The sequence below is a fragment of the Hylobates moloch genome, unplaced genomic scaffold (assembly GCF_009828535.3).
Source record: "Hylobates moloch isolate HMO894 unplaced genomic scaffold, HMol_V3 SCAFFOLD_13, whole genome shotgun sequence".
Classification (NCBI taxonomy): Eukaryota; Metazoa; Chordata; class Mammalia; order Primates; family Hylobatidae; genus Hylobates; species Hylobates moloch.
Genome location: NW_026652288.1, coordinates 93,344,014 through 93,365,042, shown reverse-complemented (window position 1 = coordinate 93,365,042; position 21,029 = coordinate 93,344,014). Strand labels below are relative to the sequence as shown.

Sequence of the window (21,029 nt, the reverse complement as noted above, 5' to 3'; positions counted from 1 at the left end):
AAACCAAGAAATTAACATTGAAACAATACAGTTGACTAATTTTCAGTTGACTGATTTAGAATTTATACATTTGTAAAGCTTTGTAAATGTCCGGCTGTAGCTTTTAACCACTGGTCATATATATATATGTTTACCAGAGCAGAGTATATCTCAGAACAGTAAGTGTGCAATCCTCATAAACCAGAGAGCCTAATCCAGTATTGGAAGATTCTAATTACAGATTTGAATCTGGTACTTTATCCTCCTATTTAGTAAATATTGGAGTGCCTACTAGGTGCTATGCTAGAGCCTGGGGATACAGCTAGTGAGCAAGATGATCACGATTATTTGTGTTGGTTTTAGAAAGTGGGGAACAACAACAACAAAAAAGGCTCCTGCCCTCAGAGCTCTTATATTCTGGATGCTTAAAAAAATTTTTCTTACACTGGACGCAGTGGTTTACACCTGTAATCCCAGCACTTTGGGAGGCCGAGGTGGGTGGATCACTTGAGGCCAGGAGTTCGAAACCAGCCTGGCCAACATGGTGAAACCCCATCTCTACTAAAAATACAAAAATTAGCTGGGCATGGTGGTGTGTACCTGTAGTCCCAGCTACTCAGCAGGCTCAGGTGTGAGAATTAACTTGAACCCGGGAGGCAGAGGTTGCAGTGAGATCGTGCCACTGCACTCTAGTTTGGGCAACAGTGAGACTCTGTCTTAAAAAATGTATGTATGTTTATGAAATAAGTAAAAAAAATCAGATGTGCATATTGATTACAGGTATATAACCAGTACATAAAAATATTGATGGAGAACAAAAGACCTTCACCTCTTCCCATGGACCCACACCTCTTAGGTCTGTTGGATGAGGGTTCATGACTCACTGTACTTAAACTGTGTATGAATGTGAGCGTTTTCTGAGAAGGGTTCATTTTCATTAAATTCTTCTTTCTGACTCGAAAAAGTGAAAACAGTCTCTACATGGGAGTAAGCCCAAATATTTGTCAGAAAACAAGTTGTGATTTATTCAGACATATAAATATTTAAATTTATGTAAAAGCCACATTGAGAAAATTCTAGAAGGATGATGGAACTGCGTATGTAATAATTACAATAAGTTATAATCACAAAAAAACCAGTGTTACATGGAACTGTACAGATAAATGACAATTTTTTTTTAACAGATGGAGAATTATCATCTATGGAATAGTAGTTTAGAATAACTTCATAGAATTTTTTTTTTTTTTTTTTTTTTGAGACGGAGTTTCGTTCTTGTTGCCCAGGCTGGAGTGCAAAGGTGTGATCTCGGCTCACTGCAACCTCTGCCTCCCGGGTTCAAGCGATTCTCGGGCCTTAGCGTCCTAAGTAGCTAGGATTATAAGCACCCGCCACCACGCCCGGCTAATGTGTGTGTGTGTGTGTGTGTGTGTGTGTGTGTGTGTGTGTGTGTGTTTTTAGTAGAGACGGGGTTTTACCACGTTGGTCAGGCTGGTCTCAAACTCCTGACCTCAGGTGATCCGCCTGCCTCGGCCTCCAAAAGTGCTGGGATTATAGGCGTGAGCCACTGCACCCAGCCCCATGTAGTCTTTTTAAAAAGCAGGCAACTCAGGTTTACTAGTTAACATGCAAAAAACTGCACATATTTAAAGTTTGGTAAGCTTTGACATGTAGACACCCATGAAACCATCACCACACTCAAGATCATGAACATATTCCTCCCAAAAGCTTCCTAGTGGTCACTCCTTCCTGCCCCTCCTCTACCCCTGGTGACAACTTATCTACTTCCAGTAAAGATAAATTAGTTTGCAAATGGAACCATACAGCATATACTACTTTTTGTTGTTGTCCTGGTCTCATTTACTCTGTATAATTACTTTGAAATTCATCCATGTTCTGTGTATCAGTTTATTCCTTTATTATTTTTGAGACAGGGTCTCACTCTGTTGCCCAGGCAGGAGTGCAGTGGTGCAATCATAGCTCACTGTAACCTTGACCTCCTGGGCTCAAGGGATCCTCATGCCTCCCAGTGTGCTGGAATTACAGGTGTGAGCCACCACACTGGGCAATGTTTTGTTTCTTTATGAAGATGAATAAAGATTTCACATGAATTTTTTAAGATGAAACATGCTTCATGCATGCGTGTTTCTTTGGGCATATTCGTGCTCACTCATTCTGGTTGGGAGCTTTGTCAGAGAAATGTGAGCAGTTCTTTCCTAGGCCTTAGGTGAAAGATGCACATGACACGCTTAGCGCTGTCCTTCCGGTTCATGAAGCACATACATCTTACTGCCCCGTAATAAAAATTCAGTCTTTCCAAGCGATTACTGTGTGAAGGACATTTAGTTCCTTCACCTGTTATTGGGGACATAAGTAACTGAAAGCTTTTAAGGTTTGTGCTCACCTAGAAATGGGCGGCATATAAACTTTCTAGAAAATGTGCTGCTCTTTAGACCTTGTAGCCACTAAGCAGTTGTATATTGAGTTTCCCATTCTCCCTGCTGTGTTACTTTGCAGTCTGGCGCCATCATGACAGTCCTCGCAGCCGTCTGCACTAAGATCCCAGAAGGGAGGCTTGCCATTATTTTCCTTCCGATGTTCACGTTCACAGCAGGGAATGTGAGTATTTTGATGCAGTGCAGTTCTGGGGATGGTGGTGATGTTTTTATGTTGAGTGGGTTCTTGCCCTTAAGTTAGAAATGTCAGTGCTGGAGGAATCACAGTAGTGCTGCTTGTTTCTTGCTGTCTTTCAGGCCCTGAAAGCCATTATTGCCATGGATACAGCAGGAATGATCCTGGGATGGAAATTTTTTGATCATGCGGCACATCTTGGGGGAGCTCTTTTTGGAATGTAAGTTTGAGTGTAATTCATTGCTAAACTGCTTCCTTGGGTCATGCCCTCCTCCTACCCCAGCCTCACCCCTACCCCCCATCCCCACGGCAGAGACATTGAACTATGCAACGGAAGCAGAAGCAGGTGGGCTTGGGAGGGTGAGGAAACCTCAACATGGCTTGCTTTGGGCTTAACCAGCCTACCTGGCTCATTGTAGAGACAGTCTGTGCCTTTACCCTACGCGTAACCTTAAGTTGCCCCAACTCCTGGCCTGTTATTCCCAGCCCCCTCTTAGAAGACTGCAGCCTGGCCGCCAGTCTGTGCTGACATCTCCTTTTTCCCCTTCAGACTTTCCTGCCCTCCTCTCCCCTGCTTGGCGTCCCACCCTGCTACCCCGACCTGTGTCTCGCCAGTGCTATGCAGACATGCTGAGTTGGCGGAGCCGTTACTCTGTATGAGTGACTGCAAACCAATGTGGACCACTTACTGAGTACCCGCTGTGTGCAGGCACCACGCTAGTTCCTTATGTTATACTATTACTACTCCCATTTTACTGATGGGAAACTGAGGCGCAGACATCATCTTCCCCAGGCCAAACAGCTCTTCAGTAGCAGAGCAGAGCTGTAAACCCACCTCTGTAAGCCCTTTCTACGCCCACCACACCATATGGAATTGGTTGCTAAACTGCTTCCTTGGGTCACAGCAAATGGCATTGTGGCTACAAGACCTTCCACGTGTGCTTCAGACAATGGGGTTTTGCCTAGACTAGTAGTTAGTAGCAACTCTATGACGGAAACACGGTCAGGACTCTTGGCGCCCATCTGACCGTGGGAGACCCTTCAGCATGAGTCTGTTGAGCTGGATCCCCTCGGGGCCTGTCTTTTCTTTCTTAAGTGTTGCCTTTTGCCCTTACTTGGTTTTTATTTTGTTCCACAACAATGGAAAACTTAATTTTTTTTTGTTAAAAAGAAAAATCTATTCTGGCCGGGCGCAGTAGCTCACGCCTGTAGTCCCAGCACTTTGGGAGGCCAAGGCGGGCGGATCACAAGGTCAGGAGATCGAGACCATCCTGGCTAACACAGTGAAACCCCGTCTCTACTAAAAATACAAAAAAATTAGCCGGGCGCGGTGGCGGGCGCCTGTAGTCCCAGCTACTCGGGAGGCTGAGGCAGGAGGATGGTGTGAACCCAGAAGGCAGAGCTTGCAGTGAGCCAAGATGGCGCCACTGCACTCCAGCCTGGGTGACAAAGTGAGACTCCGTCTCAAAAAAAAAAAGAAAAATCTAAGGGAAGCAGTTTTTCCCAGTAGGTGGCAGAACTAAATGCCATTATGCCATTTAGAATTTTAAGTGATTAAAGAGGAGTAGTATGTAGTGTATGCAAGGTCTAGCTCTAACAGCAGTGCAGTATAAATAGTGGAAACTGACCTGATATTACAGTATGAGAAACATGAAGGGGTTCTGTTTTGTGAGCTCTAAATTTATCTTCCATGTATACTTCAAGGCTCTTCTCCCCAGTAGATTTTTATTCATCTGAACTATAATTAGGTGGCCTTTTTCCATTCTGAAAATAATTGGATCAAATGCATTTTAAAGTCCAGGTCTGAAAGGCGGAGGAATCCTTTCTCTTTACTGTTTCTAATTTAAACTCCTTTTCATTTACTAGATCTCAGTCATGTCCAGAATTCATCTTTTCTAAAAGCTTTAATCTAGATTTAGAAATCTAAAATCTTTTATTTTATTATATTTTTTTCGTTAAAGTGCCCTGATTTTGTTGGTGGTAAAGACTCCATTAGTATCCACTTACACATTTCCCTGACTTTGCCTCTGACCAAACCTTACAGTATTCACATTGTACCGCTGCAATAATAATAGCTAACATATTAATATGCTGAATATTTGCTGTGTGCCTAAGCTAAGGATTTAATTCTCTTAAAATCCTGTGAGGTATTTTATTTTACAGAAAAAGAAACTGCTTAAAGAAAGTAACTTATCCAGGTCACACAAGTAAGAATTGCAGAGCTGGAGTTTCAGATGAGGGCTGGCTTGCGCTGCCGCTGCAGAAAAGAGTGCCCTAGAAATCAGTCATCTTGCATTTCCCGATTTTAGTTTAGCCAAATGAAAAATTCCTTTTGGATTTATGAGTATAATCAGACAGTATACCTGTGAAATTAAAGTATTTGACTCTTTGCTTGAAATAAGTAGGTTAAAAAGATTTGGGTGGTCGGGCGCAGTGACTCACGCCTGTAATCCCAGCACTTTGGGAGGCTGAGGCAAGTAGATCACTTGAGGTCAGGAGTTCGAAACCAGCCTGACCAACATGGTGAAACCTTGTCTCTACTAAAAATACAAAAATTAGCCGGGCATGGTGGTGCTTGCCTGTAATCCCAGCTACTTGGAGGCTGAGGCAGGAGAATCACTTGAACCCAGGAGGTGGAGGTTACAGTGAGCTGAGATCACGCCAGTGCACTCCAGCCTGGGCAACAGAGCGAGACTCTGCCTAACAACAACAACAAAAAGATTTGGGAAAACACTTGATTAATGAAGAGTTCCTGACAAAGTGATTTTTTTGGGGAGAATTTTCACAATTGCATTTGAATATTAGGGTGCTCCTTTTTCTCTCGTTCTAAATTCACCAGAGACTAAGCACAGAATTTTTATTACATGCCTATTAATTAATGTGTATAATCAGATTTTAACTATATTTAGTGAATATTAAGATTCAGGTACAAATCAAGCCCTTTATAATTAAACATACACATTCAGAACATTTTTAAAATATTAAAACATTAAACTGCTCTTCTGATCCACTCCAAATCAAATAGCATTTTTTCAGTCAGGTGTCTGGGAGCTCGATGCAAGATAACAAAATCTGGTCTCTGCCTCAGGGAACATGAAATCTGTTTGGGGAAGCCAGAGCAAAAATAAAGGTTTCAATAGCAAGCTCTCACTAACTGCCATTGGAAATCCACCCCACGTCCTCCAGGAAGCCTTTCTATACCCCCAGTGCCCTCAGGAGCTTCTCCAAGGCAGGCCCTTCCCAGAGCTCAATGTGCTCCTCAGCTCACAGGAGATGCTCCCTACGCGCTGCAGAAAAGTCCAGTGCTTGCAGCACAGGCTTCAGCAGCAGACTCGGATTCTAGTCTCAGTCTGCTGATTCCTAGTTGTGGAACCTGAGCAGGCGAAGTTACTAAACCTCTCTGTGTGTCAGCCTCCCAGGCTCATTGCTTCAGGCCGCAGTTAGGCTGTGTGAACAGGAGAGTGGGGATGGGAACTATGTATCTTAAAGCGGGGCAGAGTTTGGATGAGCCAGGCCACCCTTCGTATAGTTAGGAGGAAGATGACGGGAGGCATGTAAGCTGGGATAGCCATCCTGAGTCAGTGCTAATTCTGACACTTCAGAACATCGAGTCAGTCTGACCTGCGAGTGAGCTTTGATTGACCACTTAGAAACTATTAGCACCTTGGACAAACTACTTTCTTTCAGACCTGGTTGCTTCATGTCTGCAATGGGAAAACTGATACTTAACTTGCAGATAGTGGTGAATCAAAAGTAGTATATGTGAAGTACTTACACACTGCAGAGCATTCAGCCATCGTCCCATCCTACTTGTACCTTTTACATATTGTAATATGAAAGCTAAATCATTTCTCGATGTGAGTCAGTTTTAATAGGCTACATAGTGAGTGGCATTCAATTTTAAAAATGTCAACTTGGGATCTATCACCATGCTACTTACCGTTTGTATGTCACACTGTTTGAATGTCGGACCTGGTTGGTTTGTTTTTCTCCAGATGGTATGTTACTTACGGTCATGAACTGATCTGGAAGAACAGGGAGCCTCTAGTGAAAATCTGGCATGAAATAAGGACTAATGGCCCCAAAAAAGGAGGTGGCTCTAAGTAAAACTGGGATTGGACAGTAGGGGTGCATCTGGTCTGTGCTGCCTGAGAGCCCCAGGAGACGTCGGCCCTAGAGTGACCACGGCTATGCTCCTGCCTGCAAGATGCCGGCATCTGGCCTCCCAGTGTTCTCAAGCTGTGTCCTCCAGTGTGCGTCTTTTTAGAATGTGAATGACGATAAAGTTGTGAAATAAAGGTTTCTATCTAGTTTGTAAGCAGATGTGTGTGTTCTCTTCTTTAAGGGGCCGACACGGCTCTGGTATTTTGCTTTGGTTGTTGCATTGACATCATTTGAGCCAGGACCTGGGGAGCGTGCACGCTGAAAGGCCTGATCAGAACGTGAAGGCGCTGGTTGCCTGTCTTTGGACCCTCCAGCGCCTCTGCTTAGCCTTCCCTCTTCCTTGCCTACTCCTTCCCTGGGTTGGCTGCACATAAAAGTCAAGAGTATCCCCTCTCTGGCGTGATCTGAAATAACAGCTGCAGTATTTTCTCAATTTTCCCAGGAAAGGTAGTGTTTTCTGGCAGTGAGTGGCATATACGAAAAGCTATTTTCAGGTTTTGCTTTCTAGGTTCAATTTGTAGATAAATTAAGAGGTAGAAAGAAGTGATTTGGGTAAATTCAGACTTGAATCTGAGCCGAATTTTATCTTCTGTTTGAAAGTGTATGTTCTAATTGAAGCGTCTTACTGAAATAGCAGATAGTGGTTGTCGTCGTCACAGCCTCACTGTTGTGGAATTCGTGGTACCCTCGTGATTGAGAATGACATCTAGGAAACGCAGTCTGAGAGTTTGTTCTTCTTGAAGTGATTTACAGGAGAATTTTTAGTCTTTTGATGGCCTCAAAATGTTATACCAAGTCTTGCACCTTTGTCCTGGGAGGATCGAAGGCCCTGATGTCAGCCTTGTGTGGCCGATCCGACTCAGGTTGTGCGCCGTGGGGCGACGGGAATGGCGGCTTTGGAAAAGGAGTGGGAGCGGTGCCCACCTCGCCAGGTAGGTGAGAACTGCATGGCAGCACGCACCCAGCACATAGAAATTGTCCAGTATTTGGCAGTCCGTATCCTTCTTCCATCAGGCTGGACTTGTTTCTACTATGATTTACAGTTATTCTTCCCAGGCACAGGATTCTGTTCTAAACTCATCCCACTTCTAGGGGAGAGAGTTATCTTAGCCATCATTTTGCCGGCGAGGAAACAGCACACGTGGTGTAGGGGCACTGCCCAAGGTCACAGTGCTTTGCTCGGACATCTAACAACTCTGCAACATAGATGAGGCAAGATGCGTTTTCCAGAGATGGGATAGGAGGCTGAGTTCATAGGGACGTTCCCTCTAGAGTCCTACATTAATTCACACCGTGCTTGGGACAGACCAGGCAAAGAGGCAATGAAGAATCTCTCTGTCCCTGCTTTGTGACTGGGAAAAAGTTAGAAATCCCTGTAGCACCTCCTGGTCCATAAAACCCCTCCATGCTGGAGCCTCTGTGCACGGCCTGGGGAGGCCAGAGCCTGGCTGTGGCCGGAGAAGCCTTGCTGTCCACAGCCCCCCTCCTGATTGCCCATGAGGGTGCTTCACTTTCTCCTGGCTTCTCTGGGGACCCGTGATCACTGCCTTCAAGGCCATGCACTCCCTGGCCCATGGGCCTCTTGGGCTGTGCCGCCTCCACCGGCATCTGAAGTGTGGGGTACCTAGGAACATGCCGTGGCCGCCGTCTCCCTCATTCCATACACTTCTTGAGTGGGTGCACTTCTGTAGCCTCAATTATCTGTGAGGATTCTGAGCTCCAGACCCACAGAATCACTCTGTACTTGTAGTAAATGTGTCTACTGCAACACACGCATGGTTCCAGGCACTGGGACCACCCCCCGCCCTGCATGGGCCCCTCAAATAGCACTCGGCTTAAGGAGTGACATGAGCTATCAGTGAAGTCTGAAACCCGGAGCCATTCGAGATCTCCCTCTCTCACCTCTTTATTTCTAGAATCCAGCCTCTCAGCCCTCCCAGTGCCTGTGCCTCCGTGGTGGTCCTCACCTCTTAGTCCCTGGACTGTTGAGCCTGTTCTTCCAGCTGGTCTCCAAAGCAACCCTGTGCTTCTCCATATGCCTGCCAGAGTGCTAAAAACACGTCTGTCATTCCTTTGTTGTCACCTGTGAAAAACTTTTATTTATTTGAGACAGGGTCTCTCTCTCTCTTGTCCAGGCTGGAGTTCAGTGGTGCAATCATAGCTCACTGTAGCCTTGAAGTCCTGGGCTCAAGCCTCAGCCTCCAAGTAGCTGGCACTACGGGCAGACACTACCACGCCTGGCTAATTTTAGAAGTTCTTTGTAGAGACAGGGTCTATGTTGCCCAGACAGGTCTCAAACTCCTGGGCTCAAGCAGTCCTCTTGCCTCAGCCTCCCCAAGTGTGGGGATTCCAGGCATGAGCCACCCGCTCCCGGCCATATGAAAAGCTAAAATTCCTTAGTGTGGCCACCAAGACCCTCCATGGTCTGCTACCTCAGCTGAACCCTCCTCCCCGTGACCTACATTCCCACCTGGCCCAACCACCCTCCCTCACAACAGGTGGCGAGTCCAGCTTTCCCCAGCCCGCCTCCCTCTCATGCTGACCTGGCTTTATCAGTTCAATTACCCTTACTTCCGTCCGTCACTACCACACTAAACCTCCTGAAGGCACCTGGAATTATTCCTAGCACATAGCAAGTGCTCTTTGACTGTTGTTTGATCAATGAAGTAATAAAAAGAGAGCTGTTCTCTTTTCCTGCGAGATGGAGAATTTTAGTCCCAAGCGTCATCTGCCAGGCTGGCTAACCCAGGGCCGTGGCGCACAGTCCACAAAGAGTTCACTCTGACCAGGCGCCTGTGTGTCATCTTCCAGGGTCTCCCCCTACGTGTGGCGCCTTGCCTGCTGCCTGCTGGGCCACGGCCTGGCCTGCTCAGCTGACCTGCTGCCACTTCTGGGCAGCCGTCATGTCACTTTGCTACAACTTCAAGCTAAGACAGGCAATGTTTTGGGAGAGGAATCTGTTTTCTGACTGGCCAGGGATGTGCTGCAGTCCTCTCCCAGGTGCAGACTGGACACCTTCCAAGTACAACCTTGAAATGGAGCTCTGGGTAATTAATGCTGTCTCAGTAGTGTTATTAGTAATTGGTCTGCAGTGTATACCGAGAGCATGTGTCAAATATCAGAAAGGCTTTTGTGGGTGGTCAGGGAGTTGTTTGAGAGAGACCGTGTCCTGCACTGAACAGACCTGCCTTTACGCTGGAGGATCCCTCAACAGCTCTGCCTGAAAACAGCCATGCATGCGCAGGAGGAAAGAACTTGATAGCTTAGTGGCCAGTTCTGTGGCCACTTTATCAAACTAAAGCCTTTGCAAATGGCCATGCTTTAAAATTAGGAATTTCAGAACCCAGGGAAAGGTCGATTGGTGGCTAATGCCAATTCTAATGAAAAGTGGATTGGTTGTCAAAAATGTAGACTAGCATCCTAAAGGCAAATTGGCGGCGACTCACAGGCTGACTGAAACACGTGTTCTCCGGGAAGCAGGGCCCCGAGTCTTCCCTGACACCTCATTGCTGCACCTGCCCCTGTGCCCGCGGAGTCCCTGCGGTGCAGCCTGGCACAAATGCAGCAGTCGCCGGGCGCCCCGAGGCCACGTGGAGAACCTCCCGGCTGGCGGACTGCGCCCGGCTGCGACCATCCGGCCCTCGGCCTCTGCGAAGCCGGGGCCATTTATAAGATGACACTGAGGGAACTTTGGATTCAATTCTGAGGCATTCTTCGAGATGGACACTTGTAAATGACTGCAGGCGGTTTCCGGTGCCCCCTGGCGACGGTGCAGCCTTTCCCCCGTCCGCGCTCCCTCCAGCTCCAGCAATGCGCAGCCGGCCCCGGCCAAGTGGGGCTGCCGCCGAGCGCGCCCCCTCCCGGGACGCCCACCCTCGTGCCGAGGGGCGGTGCTGCGGCGGCGCGGGGCGGGCCGCGGGGGCGGGGACGCTGGGCGCAGGAGGCGCGGCCCGGAGCGCCGCGCGCCGGGAGCGGGGCGGCGAGCGCCGGGGCTGGCATGGCGTGGCCCTGTATCAGCCGCCTGTGCTGCCTGGCGCGGCGCTGGAACCAGCTGGACCGCTCCGACGTGGCGGTGCCGCTGACCCTGCACGGCTACTCGGACCTCGACAGCGAGGAGCTGGGCCCGGGCGGCGCCGCCTCGCGCAGGGGCCAGCCTCCCGCGGGCGCCCGGGATTCCGGCCGGGACGTGCCGCTCACTCAGTACCAGCGGGACTTCGGCTTGTGGACGGCGTCCGCCGGGCCCAAGGATCCGCCGCCGGGGCGCGGACCTGGAGCGGGCGGCCGCAGGGGCAAATCTTCCGCGCAGTCCTCCGCGCCACCTGCGCCCGGCGCCCGCGGGGTCTACGTGCTGCCCATCGGCGACGCGGACGCGGCTGCAGCAGCGACCACGTCGTACAGGTATGGGCTGGGTAGGGACCGCAACGAGTCCCCACCCTGTGGTGGGAGGACGCGGAGGCCCGGAGCCAGAGGGATGGGGTGGGCGGGAGAGCGGAGGCGCCTGGAGCCCGGATCCCACGCGACCTCGGAGCTGCCGGCGGCCTCAGAGGTCACCCCCGTTTGGTCCGTGGGCACTGCAGGCGTCGCCTTCGCTGCTCCGTGCCCGGACTCAGTGCTCGAGCACCCCCGTGCCGGGAGCGCACCGCCGCCCTCGCAGCCGCCCTCCTGGAGGGCAGCCGTCAGAATGGCCTGCCTTCAGCCGAGTTCGAACCGGCCTCCCTTTCCACCGCCCGGCCTAGCCCTGCGAGGGGTGCGCGCAGGCCAAGTCCCCCAGCTCTCTCCGGTCACTGCCTTCTGTGGGGGCGTTGGTGGTGAGGACCGAGCGCAGGGTCCCGTGTGGGTGAGCCCTTCAGCGTCCCACTGTGACAGGGGCTGCTGACTTGGCGTTCAGGAAGAACGGGTCCACGGGCCCTCCCCGCCTCCCAGCCCAGCTCTGCTCCTGGACAACCGAGGGCTTTCTCCCTTTTTTCCTCTTATCACAAAAGTAATTCATACTGTAGAAAAATGGGAAAGTACAGAAATTACAACAAAATAAATATCTCCTTAATCCCTCCACAGACGAGTTCTTTCTACTCCGTAATGTGCATTTGGTGCATATGCACTGATAAATTTTTACATGGTTAGATTCTTACTGTACACTTTTTTCACCAGTTGTAGAAGTCTGTCCGTGTTACTACATGATCTGCAACATGAATTTTAATAAACGTGCAGTATTTTATCCTATGGATATGCCTTTATATCTTCAAGTTTTATTTAATTCCTTACCATTGACTATTTAGGGTGTTTCTAATGTGGGACTATTAAAAGCACTACTTTTCCTTTGATGCAGCTATTTCACTACTAGGAATTTTCCCTACAGGTATCCTACAAGGTAGGGTGGGAGCTCAGGAGCGTAAGATACGTGGAGACATTGTACAGCAACCCCCTTGTCCTGCTGATGTAGGGAACTGGTTAATTATAGCACAGCCATGAAATGGGATACTGAAACCCAGCGGATCTTAAATATACGCATACCAAAAAAGCAAGGTGCCCAGCAGCACGTAGGCTATTTGTGTTTTAAAAAGGGGTATTAATATACACGCATATGCTCAAATAAGCACAGGATGCCCTGATGGATGTCTGAGGAGATGGTACCGTTAGGGAGAGGAACTTGATGGGGACTGCCAGGGGTGGAAGGCTTTTCACTCTGCTCTTTTGAACCACTGCTTTTTTTTTTTTTTTTTTTTTTTTTGGCTTTTTTACATTTTCCTTTTTTTTCTTTTTTTTTTATTTTTTTTTTTTTTTTTTTGGAGAGGAGTCTCGCTCTGTCACCCAGGCTGGAGTGCAATGGTGTGATCTCAGCTCACTGCAATATCTGCCTCCCTGGTTCCAGCAATTCTCCTGCCTCAGCCTCCTGAGTAGCTGGAACTACAGGCTTGTGCCACCATGCCCAGTTAATTTTTATTTATTTTTATTTTTGATTTTTTTCTTTTTTGAGACAGAGTCTTGCTCTGTTGCCCAGGCTGGAGTGCAGTGGTGCCATCTCGGCTCACTGTAACCTCCGCCTCCCAGGTTCAAGCAATTCTCCTGCCTCAGCTTCCTGAGTAGCTGGGATTATAGGTGCGTGCCATCACGCCTGGCTAATTTTTTGTATTTTTAGTAGAGACGGGGTTTCACCATGTTGGTCAGGCTGGTCTTGAACTCCTGACCTTGTGATCCGCCTGCCTCGGCCTCCCAAAGTGCTGGGATTACAGTCATGAGCCACCATGCCCAGCTGAGGGACTGCTTCTAAAAGCTAAGCCAGCCAGGCATGGTGGCTCACGCCTGTAATCCCAGCACTTTGGGAAGCTTAGGTGGAAGGATCACTTGAGCCCAGGAGTTCAAGACCAGCCTGGGCAACATAGTGAGACCCTGCCTCTGCAGAAAATAGAAAATTAGCTGGGCGTGGTGGTGCCTGCCTGTGGTTCCAGCTACTTGGGAGGCTGAGGTGGGAGGATCCCTCAAGCCTGCGAGGTTGAGGCTGCAGTGAGCGGTGTTTGTGCCACTGCACTCCACCTAGGCAACAGAGCAAGACCTTGTTTCAAATAAATAAAAGCTAAGCCTCTGCTAGAACATCCCTAGTAAAGAGGAGCCCAGCGCCATGCAAGTCAGCTCGCTCCCTGGGCAGACTGTTGTAACTGACAGAAAGCGCTTCCTTCCCGGAGCTGAAGCTGTCTCCCTGCAAGCTCCACCTCTTGCCCTGCTCTGGTGCCTAGAACTTCAGCCGCTGGAATGCGCTGCACGCTCAGGACCCCTGGCCTTCCAGACTCTCCGCTATTCAGGCCCCTCCAGCTGGCTAGGGCCTGAGCACTGCGGCTCAGTGTTGCCCACTCCAGCTTTCGCAGCTCAGCTTGAGCACGTGTCAGTGAATGCAAGACCCACCCTGCAACCACTGTCCCCCAGCCAGTTCCTTACAAAGTGCGGACCTATGAGGGAGCCTCCTCCTGGGGACATGGAATGTTCTTTGTGTCTTGAGAATGGTGGTGGTACCCAAGTGGATACGTTTGTCAAAAGTCATCGAGCTGTACGTTTTTAATGGATGAATTGTATGGTTTGGAAATAATGCCTTGATACGGTTGGGTTTTTGTTGTTGTTGTTGTTGTTTGTTTTGTTGTTGCCCAGGCTGGAGTGCAGGGGCATGATCTCAGTTCACTGCAGACTCAACCTCCCAGGCTCAAGTGATTTTCCCACCTCAGCCTCCCGAGTAGCTGAGACCACAGGCGGGCACTACATGTGGGTTGTTTTTTTTTTTTCTTTTTTAGAGATGGGGTCTATGTTGCCCGGACTGGTCTCAAATTCCTGGGCTCAAGTGATCCTCCTGTCTCAGCCTCCCAAAGTGCTGGAATTAAAGGCATCAGCCACTGTGCCCAGCTTGGTTTTTAAAACTAATAAAATTGGGGGGATAAGTTCATACCTTTTGGCTCTTTAATTCCATAGGTAGGAATTTATCCCAAAGAAATGATGATATGAACAAAGATTTAGCTGTAAGGATGCTTATCACAGAAGTTGTTTTTTTTTTATATTAAAGTTAAAAAGAGGCCGGGCACAGTGGCTCACACCTGTAATCCCAGCATTTTGGGAGGCCGAGATGGGCGGATCTCCTGAGGTCAGTTCAAGACCATCCTGGCCAACATGGTGAAACCCCATCTCTACTAAAAATATAAAAATTAGGCCGGGTGTGGTGGCTCACCCCTGTGATCCCAGCACTTTGGGAGGATGAGGCGGGCAGATCCCAAGTTCGAGACCAGCGTGGCCAACATAGTGAAACTCCATCTCTACTAAAAATTAGCTGGGCGTGGTGGCACGCACCTGTAATCCCAGCTACTCGGGAGGCTGAAGCAGGAGAATGCATTGAACCCAGGAGGTGGAGGACACAGTGAGCCGAGATAGAGCCACTGCACTCCTGCCTGGGCAATAGAGCAAGACTCCATCTCAAAAAAAAAAAAAAGCAGTCCTTCATCTGTGTGGAACATATGGTGAGTGAATGTCGTGCCGGGCCCTCCCAGCTCTGGTGACGGTAAAGGTGCTAGCTGTCACCTTCTCTGCTTTAACGCACACCAGGCTCAGCATTCCCTGAGGTTAGCCCCCTGAGGCCTTCGTGTAGTGCTTGCCGTCCCCATTCTACAGACGAGGAAACTGAGTGGCTGGCACAGCTCTGAATGGCAGAGAAGGGAGTGGAACCCGTGTGACTTGCCCCAGAGATCAAATTTGTAGCCCCCATGGGTTTTCATCCCTTAAGAGCTGCCTCCTTGGAGTCACTTGCTTTCTTGAACTGTGTCCTGAGGCCAGCTGTGGAAAAGCCTTGACAGACAGGAGTCGGGGCTTGTTGGGGTTCTTACCTCCTGGTGTGTAAATTCAGGTGGGTCAGCCTTTTTTTTTTTTTTTTTTTTTTTTTTTTTTGAGAGGGAGTCTCACTCTGTCACCAGGCTGGAGTACAGTGGCGCCATCTTGGCTCACTGCAACCTCCGCCTCCTGGGTTCAAGCAATTCTCCTGCCTCAGCCTCCGGAGTAGCTGGGACTACAGGCGCCCACCACCACACCCAGCTAATTTTTATATTTTTATTTTTTATTATTTATTTATTTGAGATGGAATCTTGCTCTGTTGCCCAGGCTGGAGTGCAGTGGCGCGACCTCAGCTCACTGCAACCTCCGCCTCCCGGGTTCGTGCCATTCTCCTGCCTCAGCCTCCCGAGTAGCTGGGACTACAGGTGCCCACCGCCATGCCTGGCTAATTTTTATGTATTTTTTTTTACTAGAGATGGGGTTTCACCGTGTTAGCCAGGATGATCTCGATCTCCTGATCTCGTGATCTCGCCCGCCTTGGCCTCCCAAAGTGCTGGGATTACAGGCATGAGCCACTGTGCCTGGCCTAATTTTTGTATTTTTAGTAGAGACGGGGTTTCACCATGTTGGCCAGGATGGTCTCGTTCTCTTGACCTCATGATCTGCCCTCCTTGCCCTCCCAAAGTGCTGAGATTACAGGCATGAGCCACTGCACCTGGCCGGGTCAGCCTCTCTGACCCTTTCTTCATCCGAAAAGCAGGAATAGCAAGAGCTTGGCTGCCTGGACCCCTGCCCCCAGTCTGGGCAGAAACACAGGATCACTGTTGAACTTGACCTCCCCAGCGACATGCCAGTGGGCCCCTGGGACCCCCACCTTCCAGCTCTGGGACCTGGCACAAGCCACTCCCTCCAGCCTTGTCTTGCAAGATGCGCATCTTCTAAGCAAACTTTTCAGAAGGCCAAGGAAACTAACAGAGCCAGGAATCCCGAAGATGTGAGGCCACTCCCAACTCAAGGTTCTTGAGAGAGTACCCAGGATCCCCGGGCCTCAGCTTCTCCACCCCTGCAGGGCCTGCCTTGCTGGCTTCTGGTCTGCATGTGAGTTGATCTGCCTTGCCTGCCTGGCCACATGGGCACAGCAGGTCTTACCCACAGCTACCCTGGCTCCTTCCACCTGACAGGCTCCCTCTGAATTCTCTCTGAGCCGTTGGGCACCTTTGGCCCAGGTGCTAGCCCCGCCTACTTCTGGAAGGCAGTCCTTGCTCCCTGGTCGCTTCCCTCCTTCCTTCCTAGGTGGGGCATTTAAAGGGCTGATCGTTCAAGTTCCACAAGACTCGGCCCCACTTTACTGAGTGCACGAAACGAAGACTCAATGACCTCAGGCACATGGGTCACCAGCCCCACTTTTCAAAAGAAACTGAGACTCAGGGAAGTGAGCAATTTGTCTGAAGCCATATTGGGCTGAGAACCCAGGCTTCCCAATCCTCTGTCTGGGGCTGATGCCAGAACATGCTTGAGCACTGTAAGGGGGGCACAGCAGGCAGGGAGGCCTGTATTTCTTATTAATCTTGGCCTGAGCCATTAGTCTGTTTTCTTTCTCTCCAGGCAGTCACTGGGTCCTGCCGATTCCATCTTTAAGATCCCCTCTCCCATCTGGACTCCAGCCCTGGGTTCCTCTTCTGGTGGCTGCCAGGATTGCTGTAGTCTGTGGCTCTGGTCGCTTCCTGCTCTGGGACCCCTGCAGCCACCTCAGGGCAGCAGGCTCAGGATGCCAGGCCCAAGGCTCAGCGTGGGCACGCGAAGTGTTTTGGGGACAGAAGGGCGCGCCCAGGGGAGGACCTGCTTCCCCAGGAGGAACAGAGCAGCAGATGGTTTGGGCAGCTGGTCTTCAGAAGCTCGCAGCTTCGGGAGTGAAAATTACCTGATGGGGCCCCAGCCCAGCTCTCCTCCTGGCACCTCAGCGCTGGCCATGGACACAGCCGTTCCCTGCCCACGCAGCCTGCCCAGTGGTGCCCCAGCTGTGCAGCTGCCAAGGAGAAAGGCAGCTTTGTTGACCTCAGGGCCTGAAGCCCAACCCCAGCAGTGTCCAGCCTGGGCAGGAGCAACCCCGCACACATGTGGGTGCCAGGCCCGGCTAGCTGGACACTTCCACCTTGGCCAGGTGCTCCTGGGACACGGGGACTTCTGCCTGCTGAGCTCCCCATCTTGCAGAGGAGTGGGTAGAATTAAAGGAGGTCCCTTTTGTTCAGAGAAATGGAAGCACTGTCTTTTCATGGAGAAAGCTGCTCCCGGGACATGGAGCTAGCGGTGCCAGCCTCATCCTCCCCCTCCAGGGCCCGCCTTCCCCCATCACACCACCCTCCCCGCCACAGGCTCAGCAAGAGTGCATGATCCACTCCTCCACCATGCACAGAGCTGTGCAAAGGCCAGGCCACCTTGGAGTCTTTTGAGATGGTCACTGCGATCCATTCTTCTGCATGAGTTAATGAGACAAAGTATAAAAAACTAAAAGTTCTGAGCCTTATTATTTTTCTTTTCAGTCTTAAGTGGGTCTGGCGAGCCAGGGCTGTGCCCGGTGCTGAGGGCATAAGTGGCCACCATGACCTGGGTCTCTTGAGGCAGCCTGGCTCTGGAGGGGCAGGTGTGGGAGAATTGCAGCGGGTGCAGGTAGAGCGCCGGGGCTGGTCATTTCCAAGACCCAGCAGTGCCAGGTGCTGGCACATTCTGAATGAGACCCAGGTGCTGACTGAGCTCTGCCCTGAGCCTGTCACTCGCCTACAGTGTGAGAATAAGCTTCCTCTCCTACTTCCTTAGGGGCTGGGGTGAGCCCAGATTTCCCAGTGGATCGCTGAGGTGAGGGGCCAGGCAGCCACACACCTACTTTCTCCTGGAGCTGGGCCTGCGCGGGAGTGCACTTGCCTTGCCAGTTCTGTCTTTGGGAAGACGATAATGACTGCCTGGAGCTGAGGGTTTCAGCAACGGGCAGGGCCGTGCATGGGGCAGAGCAGCAGCCCCTGGGGGGTCGGGAAAGGGATGGCTGACCCTGTGCAAGGTTGTGACCGTGTTCTCTGTTCCAGACAGGAATTCCAGGCTTGGACTGGAGTGAAGCCCTCAAGATCCACAAAGACAAAACCGGCCCGAGTCATCACAACCCACACTTCGGGATGGGACAGCAGCCCTGGGGCCAGCTTCCAGGTCAGCCTGAAGCTGGTGCAACAAGGGTGTGGGTATAGAGGCCTCTTTCCCCGGGTAGGGATTAGGAGCCAGATTTTCATGGTGTAAAATGGAATTATGACCAGGGCAGCAATGCCAACCAGATGTCCCGAACAAAAACCCAAGGTACTTCTTCATTAGCCAGCTGGGTGGCCCTCTAGTGTTGGCCTCTGGTGAGCAGGGTCTCTCTGCCTCCTAAATCCCCATCTTATCCTTGGCCACTGAACGCTAGTGACTGGCCTAAGTACCAGAGCATTTGTGTAAGAGGAAAGAGACGATGGAAGGGAATGGGGGCACCTCAGCTCCCTGATTCCCAAGTGGTTCAGGGAGCAGAATGGAAGGTCCGTGTGCCACTCAGCTGCTAATGCAGTAACGCCTATGGCTCATGGTGGGCAAGTCCCCTTTGACCCTTCAGGTCTCAACTCCTGGAGGATGAAGAGGATGGGAGGGGATTTTTTTCCTGGAGCTGGGGGGTGGTGGGGGGTAGGGAGCTAAGGAAAAGTCCCACTGATATGTGGCTACACTTCATTTTTCAGGTCCCAGAGGTGAGGAAGAAGTTCACTCCTAACCCTTCTGCCATCTTTCAGGCCTCAGCTCCCCGGATTCTCAATGTGTGACTGCCTGCACCGCGACACCATGGCTGCTGACAGGAGGGCTGGGGAGTGGCCTCAGGACCCACTGCCGTGGGGCTGGGTGAGAGCATGGCATGGGCCCCTCCGGGAGGGCACAGCCCCTCTCAAAGCTGTCGCCGGGGCCGAGGTGCTGGTGCGGGGCAGATGCACTGATGGACTTGGCACACCCAGCCCAGCTCAGCCTCAAGCGTCCTCTTGAGAAGCCTGTGGAAGGCTCCCGCGTTCTTAACTGCCATCTGGCCATCTCTCAGTTTTGAAATCTGAGGAGCCTGAGGATCAAATCAGTTAGGAACCGAATTGGTCCATGGAAGCTGAGGAATGTGGACACATCTGGCCCTTGAAAGAACCAGTTATGTCCACTTTTGGTGGATTTCCCAGGATGCATGGGCACTTGATTAATTTTATAACCTATGGTGAGACCCTTGGCTCTTCCTACAAATGGCCCCTGCAGTTGAAGCTGTCGGAATCTTGGGCTGTCACCTGCATGACTCATGGTGATGCTGAGTATCCAGGAGGAAATTTCCAGAAGAAACAGACCGTCAGCCACAGGCTTCCACTTCACAGACCTCCTTATGGCCAAGATGAGCCTCATGTTTTAACAAAACATTTCTTGGGATTGAATGAATCACGTTTACCTTGTGGTAGGTGTCTAAAGATGGAATCCACATTTTATTACTAATTATTATTTTCCCCCTAACATAAGGATGACGAGAAGGGTACTATCATACACACTGGCTAAGAACTGGAACTGTTTTTGGGAAGGTGGCATTTGTCTTATTCCTTGAAATATCTTAAAATGTCCTTTACACCAACCATGCCCCTTCTGTCTACCCTGCGCACATGCACAGTGACGGGGAACTCACCACCTTTTGAAGAGGCAGTTATTTTCTTTGCAAAGCTCTCTCCTAACTTCCTCCGTAAATTCCAGCCAGCATGGCCACATGGGTCACGCCTGGTCCCTTCTTTGCACAGCAGCCCTTCACACATTTGAAGGGTCTACATCCCTTTTTAAAGCTTAAAGGTACAAGCTCGGGACAGTCTTCAGTAAGGAAATTTGTGGATTTCCCTTTGGATCTTTCTTCCTCTCCAGCCCACAAGTGGCTCTAGTCTTGACGAGCATTTAAGCTGCAGGTGGTGGCACTCGGGCCTCAAGAGCCACCAGATGTGCAGGTGGGACAGTGGTTCCAGCTCTGGCTGCCTGTCAGCATCCCTCCCAGGTGCTAGCCCTGGCAGGCACAGCCCTCCCCTCATGCCAGCAAAGGAGATGCTCTGGATGAGAGGCTTGCTTTAAAGAAGCCCAAACCGTGTGCTTCTCCAAGGGGTTCTGCTATTCCAGACTTCACGGCTTGCATGTTTGATTGATTTTTCTAAGAGAAGAGAGGCTGCCTGCTGGGTATCTGTGGAAATGAGATTAAACTGTGCAATCTCAGATTTTACTAAAATGCAAAAATGTATAGTTTCAATTTCTTAAATTATAAACATGAGTCTTCTCATGCTTGTTCTCCGCTCTCTTGGTACTAAGGACTTCAGTGTGGCCCAGCTGTCGCCACCTCAGAGGCCTGTTGATCCTGAGCACTCCTCGCTGTGGGCTGTAGAGCACATGTGGCAGGTGCAGCCCCTAGAACCCACTCGTCCCCTACACTCACCCAGGCGCCTCAGGTAAAGGGACTCTCTGAAGCTCCTCAGGCTCTAATCCCAGCTTCTCCACTCGCTACCTGTGAGCAACTGGGGTTCTGTTTCTTCACCTGAGAAGCACGACGCTACCAGCTACACCTTGTGGCTTGCCAAGAGCATCCGTGTTTACGGGTGGGGTGCTCAGTACAGGAAATAACTGAGGCACAAGTGTTAGCATTATTCTTTCCTGCCTTAGTCCCCCCTCCTCACTTTCCCTGGGAGCCAGCTGTGTTCCCACCTGCAGCTCCCAGCATCCTCTAGCTTGATGCCATGTGCTCACAGCCCCTCACCACCCCCGGCCAATGTCACCCTGCACAGCACCCAGATGCTCATTTGTTCTTTTCCTATAATGGGCTGGTCAGTTCTGCTGCACCTCAGCCAGGACCAACCGGGCCTGCCCCTTCCTGGCAGTGCTGGTGGGGCAGCCGCAGTGGAGGCCTC

General features: G+C 50.6%; 2 protein-coding genes across 5 annotated transcripts in view; both read left to right on the top strand.

The window, feature by feature from the left end:
* The window catches only part of PARL (presenilin associated rhomboid like), a 50,392-nt gene extending 43,467 nt beyond the window's left edge, over positions 1-6,925 (top strand). For both annotated transcript variants that reach the window (XM_032171739.2, XM_032171738.2), the window contains 3 exons: positions 2,494-2,595; positions 2,730-2,827; positions 6,603-6,925. In XM_032171739.2, coding sequence (XP_032027630.1) covers positions 2,494-2,595; positions 2,730-2,827; positions 6,603-6,714 — 312 coding nt within the window. In that variant the 3' untranslated portion in view covers positions 6,715-6,925. The remainder of the gene's footprint in view (positions 1-2,493; positions 2,596-2,729; positions 2,828-6,602) is intronic.
* Positions 6,926-7,964: 1,039 nt separating this feature from the next.
* MAP6D1 (MAP6 domain containing 1) lies at positions 7,965-20,475 on the top strand. 3 transcript variants are annotated; one of them, XM_058426802.1, is made up of 3 exons: positions 7,965-11,169; positions 18,151-18,264; positions 18,819-19,502. In XM_058426802.1, the coding sequence occupies exons 1-3, from the start codon at positions 10,582-10,584 to the stop codon at positions 18,897-18,899; spliced, it is 783 nt and encodes a 260-aa protein (XP_058282785.1). In that variant the 5' UTR covers positions 7,965-10,581; the 3' UTR covers positions 18,900-19,502. The 3 variants fall into 3 exon arrangements, with proteins under 3 accessions (XP_058282785.1, XP_032027632.1, XP_032027631.1); XM_032171741.2 differs by having other exon boundaries at positions 7,970-11,169; positions 18,147-18,264; positions 18,870-19,502; XM_032171740.2 differs by having other exon boundaries at positions 7,988-11,169; positions 18,147-18,264; positions 18,819-20,475.
* The last annotated feature ends 554 nt before the right edge of the window (positions 20,476-21,029 follow it).

Coding starts and splice junctions, on each gene's coding strand:
- MAP6D1 (XM_032171740.2), top strand. CDS start 10,505: ATGACTGCAGGCGGTTTCCGGTGCCCCCTGGCGACGGTGCAGCCTTTC. Junction 11,170..18,146: donor GCAGCGACCACGTCGTACAG/GTATGGGCTGGG, acceptor TCTCTGTTCCAG/ACAGGAATTCCAGGCTTGGA. Junction 18,265..18,818: donor GCCCTGGGGCCAGCTTCCAG/GTCAGCCTGAAG, acceptor TTCATTTTTCAG/GTCCCAGAGGTGAGGAAGAA.